Raw genomic sequence first — 6,331 nt, 5'->3', positions numbered from 1 at the left:
AGATCTACGCTTTTATTCATGACTAACCAACATTTAGTTTTTCCTGAGCATTTGCTCTTGGGGAAGAGAGTGAAATAGGCTTTCCAAGTGAGGTGTACAGAGTTTACAATGGGCAGACTAGAGATAAATTTTCACTTCGAAAGTGGTCTTAATATCCTGATTATCTCTGCTTTGGTGATTGTACTAGAGGGCAACATCCTAAGACAATATCTCAGAGCATCATTCTAAGGACACACCAGGAGGAAAAATGGCCAAATCTTCCCCAGTACTCTGCTCACTTTTGTTCTTCATCTTGATACATTGGATGTTACCTTCTGATGAGTAATTTGGCTGGTTCTGGCAGGCATGCAAGGTTGATCTGTAGGTTCTAACATTGTGATCTGAAATAGAATGCTTTGAAGTCCTTATTTAATGTATCATTTTATTCTATCTATCTATCTATCCATATCTGTAGAGAGAAAGACATTGGGGTATGGGCCAAAAATAAAAGCCTCTGAGCCAATAGGCAGGGGACTTAGTTTATTTATCTATTGATGTAGATTATGAGACTTAACTCATGGAGACCAGGGAACTTGGGTGATTCAGTGAGGTAACATGTGAAGGTGATTGGCAATATGTCTACACCACAGTGCATCTCAAAAATTCAAAGTTTTGATAATGCTTTGCTGTGTATTTGAGTGGGTTGTTATCTTTCGTGTTCTTTTTTTAGAGAAGAGTCTTATAGGGAGTTTTTAACAAAGTCACTTAGCCTCAAGGACCGAAGAGTTTCATTTTTCATATGTCTGCCATGAATTTCTGGGCATTTCATAAGCAAGTGTCTTTCCTCTCTCTGTAAAATATAGGGATTGGACTAAAAGGTTTCTTTAAAGGTCTAGTGTTTCTTAATTTCTTTCACATATAGGCTGCCAGTTCTGAATCTGCTCAAGCCCAGGCTAATTACTGTTAATCAAAAAGTGATGTGATATCCTAGATTGGCAATGTTTCTGAGAGCAGTGATGCATCTCCACAGTCTTCTGCTGATTATTTATCAGAAGAGTTATTCCTCATTTTTGAAAAAAAAAAAAAATAAGTGAATACACATGTAAATGAAACAATGTTTTAAATTATTGCAAATTTCCTTGGTAATAATTTAGAACTTTTTTATTCGGCCAACAGATTAAGCTCTGATTTACCAGATTTTAGATTCTGTAACAATTTTCAGTTATGTCTTGGTTTCAGCCCTTCAACACTGGTGGCCATAACATGGAAAGATTAAGTTAATAATCCACTAGATCTCCCAGGACCGAGGTTCTAGTCTGAGTTTTCTTTGAAATTGCTATTTTAAAACCTACTGCAGCAAGGTCATCTGTGACATTCTTCAAGGATCATTTTTATTAATGTGGCAGGTATACTGCAGGTATAGGATCCCAGAGTAAGGTGATCCAAAGTGGGAACCAAGCTGAGATTTGGCTAGACATACATCAGAGAACCCTCCATACTATACTGCCTGGGAAATGTTTCTGAGCTCTGATGGTTGCCAGGAGCAGGGCAGGTTCTTAAGAGCCCACCGACTTGGGCATAACACAGGTTTTGATCCCAAGGAGCTGAAAGTTTGGATGAGGGAATGATCCTAAGTACTCTGAAACACACAGGGACTGTCCGCATGAGTTGAATAGGGAGCACAATCTCTCAGATATGGATTGAAGAAAATGTGAAGGAATAGTTCGCATAGGGTCTTTTATCCAGTACTAAGTAAGAACAATTATTTTTTTTATGTGAAATGAGGTGCAGTTAAAGGATCTTAATCAAGGGGATAAAATGAATCAATTGATGTTTAAATTATGGAAACTAGAGGACATAGGAAATAGAGAAATGGAGGGATTAGTTGGGTGACAGACATACAAGAAGTAAATGATGGTGGCCAGGCCATGGTGGTGGCGTTGGATAGATAAGGAAAGAAGGAAGAAGAATTTCTAAGCTCCAATATGATTCCTCTCTCTCTAAATACTCAGCCAGAACTCTCTTCCATCTTGTATCAGAGGTACTTTATCTATCATATGGCACTCAAAGAGCCCTTGAGGCCACCATCCTCGAGCTCCATCATCGCAGAGTTACTGCTTCAAGCTATCATTGAAACCTTGCAAGTAGACATGGGTTCTAATCTTCCAATGATACATGTCTATTCCTTTGTTTTCAGCTTTCCCTACAAAATCAGGGAGTTATTCTAAACGATCTCAAATTTCGAAACTTCAGAATAAGAGTTGGCTTGGGGTTTTCAGAGTGGATAAAAATGTGATAAGTATTTTACATCAAGGCATGTGGATTTCAGCAAAGCATTTTTTCCAATCATGGGGCTTCAGTTTCCTTTGCTGAGTTGGCATAGAAAATCTCTAAGAATATTCCCAGGTCTAATAGTCTGGAAATGAAAGGGATTGAGAGAGAAGCTAAATTTCCCAGCTAGGTTCTGTTTATTCGTTCTTCCTTTTCCCACTCTAGCATAGCAGGCCTCTGTTCTCTGTTACTGTTGGAGGTCCTGACAACAAGAGCATCACGTTGTTCTCAGATGACACATACGTAGGTGCTCATTCCATTGCTTTGTGGAGTGGGGAGCTGTGGGAGCTTTTGTATATTATCCTGGCTACATTTACATTTTCCTAATGAAGTCCAGAGATGACCTACCCGTCTGTGAGCATGATTCTAATTGTATCATTCTTTTCAACTGAATTTCAGGTGAAATGTCCACATAAAAAAGTAGACTTAAGTTGGTTCAAAGGAACAGTCAATCCCTGCCTTGGTGTATATCAACCCATCGGTGGCATCAATGTTGTCACCTATGAAAACCCCTGCATCTTGTGCGTTGAGAGCTTGTGAGTACCATTTGGGGAAAAGAAGAGAACAACAGACAAGCTTAGTCCACAGCAGTTATTATCTACCTCTTCTACATCAGCCTCAATGCCAGGAATATGCTCCAGTTTGCACAGATATGATCAGTCCCTACTCAGAAGAGCACGTGGTCATACAAAGCCCACTGGGGTAGAAAGCTCAGCAGTGCTGCTCAGATTCTTTCTGCCCTCTGAGCCCTCACACACCCATATGCCAATCAGTGGATTTTCACTTGAGGTTTCAAATGTCTCTTTGAGTCCTGAAATTATTTGATTTTAAGACAAATCGTGGGTTTGCCTCCTCTCAGATATCTTCGACCTCTTATGTGTCTGAGACTCTGAGCTAAGATGAGGTAACAGGAAATTTGGGTCCATTAACTAAGAGTAAATGTTTAGTTTTTTTTTGTTTTTTTTTTTTGGATTCATGTGACATAATTCTGTAATTAGATATAAAAATCTCACAAAACCATAGCTTCAGGTTTGATGTCTGTATAAGCCAGTGCAGGTCACAGTGTGAAAAATTATTCCCATGGCATCAGACTGGAGCCCTCAGCCCAACAATTATTGTAATTTTGTGCACACAGCAATGATAGTACTGTGTAAACTCTAGGACATTCACATTTCAGCCAAAGTATGAGAGTATTGACAGAAAAGATGAGGATTGATAGGCCTCACATATCACAAGCTCAGGACTGATTCAATAACCTACTTTCAAAGAGATCGTAGCATCATTCATAATATCTTCTGTGACATCTTAGAATCATAAAAAGAGAACTGGGTAGGAAACTCGATAACCTAGCTTTTGTCTTTAATCAATTCCTCCTTGCACTCTGGCTCTTAGTTTCCTCAAATATAAAATAAAGGTGATAGGTAAGATAATTTTTAGAGTATTTTTATAGTTCTGACATTCTATTATTTAATAAAATGTTTATTTTGACTCTTCCTTTAGGAAATCTCGGGGGGAAATAGGTTTCTACCTGATGGAAAATGCTAGCTGAGTGAACTTGAATGTGAAGGAAGAAATCTTCTTTTTCTCTCCATGATGACAATTCTTTTGCAACTCACCTGTCCTTTACCCCTCCTTGCGTGTGTTCTTGGTGACAGAGAGCTGCCCTTACTGAGACTGCATCAGATAGCTAAAGGTTCCTTCTTTAGACCTCTTCTCTCATTGATTTGCTGCCTTCCGTACTCTCCCTAACAAATAAATTTTTCTGAAAGTCTGATCGCAATTGGGTTTCATATCTGTGTCTCAAGTCTCAGAAGTAGAACAAATTAAATATTTGAGCTAAGGGTCAAAGACAAACATTGGGATTAATCAATTTTCTGATAACTGAACAGTGGAATATTCTATGTAAAGGCTCCAGGTGTCTTCCGAGGAACATGATAGAAATTTCTTCTATGTTCCTTTGGCATTGAAACAAACAAACAAACAAACAATAGGAACCTTGGAGTGCTCTGCTCTTCCTGGCTATTTCTGTTGCTCACTTTCTGCAAACTTCTCATTAAACAGCCCTACTTTTAGACTCAGCGTTGGGACAGAGGTGTTTAAACATGTCTGTCTTAGATCAACAGGGCCCAACACTTTTCACTGGCCCCATTTTTCTCCATAGAAGAAGGCCAAATCAGTGGTATCCATGAATGTACCATTGATCATTGGTCGTTTTCTTAAATTCTTTTAACACGTTTTAACCTCTGAAACATAAGGGATGTGTCCTTTCGGTTATGTGCCTGTGTGTATTTTTTCTAATTGGAGAAACTCATATTACTAATATTAGTAATATTACTACTAATATTACTACTATGCTCTCTTCTGAGAGCAGCTCTTCTGCCTCTGAATATCCTGTAAGACTATGATCAGAGTGTTTACATGTTCTGTTTAGCTCTTTGACCTGAACTACAATGCTGATAACGTGATAGACACATGATTCCAGTAAAAAGGAAACAGTCACCTTTCATTGTCACCTTTAAAATATGAAAGTAAATAGCTCTGGGTAAGATGAAATATTCCCTCTCTTTATAGAATGTCAGTTTCCATTGCTCCAAGCCCTGGACCAAGCAGGAACACCAAGAACTCCAGGGAGGAGGACTGTTTTCCAACGTGATTGCTTTTACTTTCTGTTCACAAATCCTTTCTTCTGCAATAATTAGTCTGTCATTAATGTCATTCAGTAGAGTTTTTTTTAATCTCAAACATTTTAATTTCATCTCTACAAGTTTGATTTCTATCTTTTATGTTTTCGACTTTTTAAAATATTTATAGCTGAAATGCAGTTATAATAATTATTGTAATGACTTTCTCTGCTAATTCTAATATCTGTCGGTTCTGGGTTGCTTTGAGTTTGTTGATTTCCTTCTCATTATGGATTATATCTTAGGATACCAGACAATTTTATCTTTTTTGGTTCTGAATATTTTTGTATTTCTAGAAATATTCTTGAGCTTTGTTCTGATTACATGGAAATAGTCTGAATTACATGAAAATAGTCTCCTTCCTCCTCTCCCTCTCTGGCGCATGTTTTTAATTTTGAAATCCCTCTGTCTAGTTCCCCTTCTATTTTATCCTCTAATTATTGATCAGTCCCAGGTTTTGCTGTCTTCTCTTTCCCATCCCACTTTCTCTGTTTGATGGTCCCACTTACATCTATAATTACTCTATTGCCTTTATATGTCTGGCTCATGTATCCCCATCACAAGACTATACCCATTTTATAGTATCAGATACTAGATACTTTAATTTCATTGGCTCACACAATCTTTAAAATCAATCTATTAATATTAGCCCTATTTTTCTTTCTAAATGTGCTCCTCCACATTTTGATTTAATGAAAGCCAATATCACTACTCTCTTTGAGTTCTTTCTCACTCAAAATTAATTTCAATATATAACTTATATACATGTCTTATTTCATCTTAAATATAAATTAAACCCATGAACATGTATGTAATCCAAGTCTTCATCATTTTAATAGGTTATCTTGATATTCTTCCTAATTATTACCTCAGCTTCCATTTTATTCTCCCAACCAAAATCTTATCTCCATTATAGTATCATCAAAATATGGCCTATTTAAAAGAGCACTATTATTTGTGAGTTATAATACAAACAAAATCTTAGTATGACTGGCAAGAGATTTTATTTCATCTTCTACGGGCACCCTCTAAAGCCCAGCTTCAATCATAACGAATTCTTTTAGGACTTACAACAAACCCTATTTGCCCACAAGGTGGCGGCAGTAAAGCACTGCTGTTTAAACTGATAACTTTGACCAGACCTACCATCATTGCCTCCTCACATACTAACAATGTATTTTTGAACAAGTTGCTAGTGCTCTATGAGCTGTAGATTCCTCTTCACTTAAAATAATGATAATAATAGCACAAACCTGATTTTGAGGAGAAGTGAAGTTCCAAAAAAGTTTAAATAGCTATGTCCAATGAGTAACAAATGGGGCAAAACCTTACTAGAAGCA

General features: G+C 37.3%; 1 protein-coding gene across 1 annotated transcript; it reads left to right on the top strand.

The window, feature by feature from the left end:
• The first annotated feature begins 247 nt into the window (after nucleotides 1–247).
• Nucleotides 248–3,855, top strand: SPINK14 (serine peptidase inhibitor, Kazal type 14 (putative)). Its single transcript, XM_023525348.1, is given in 4 exon segments — nucleotides 248–321; nucleotides 2,643–2,846; nucleotides 3,811–3,836; nucleotides 3,839–3,855. Coding segments are annotated over 4 exon segments (321 nt in total).
• The last annotated feature ends 2,476 nt before the right edge of the window (nucleotides 3,856–6,331 follow it).

Source organism: Pteropus vampyrus, unplaced genomic scaffold, assembly GCF_000151845.1.
Source record: "Pteropus vampyrus isolate Shadow unplaced genomic scaffold, Pvam_2.0 Scaffold552, whole genome shotgun sequence".
NCBI classification, from domain to species: domain Eukaryota; kingdom Metazoa; phylum Chordata; class Mammalia; order Chiroptera; family Pteropodidae; genus Pteropus; species Pteropus vampyrus.
The sequence above is the reverse complement of the archived record's forward strand: the minus strand, read 5'-3'. Positions and strand labels throughout refer to the sequence as shown.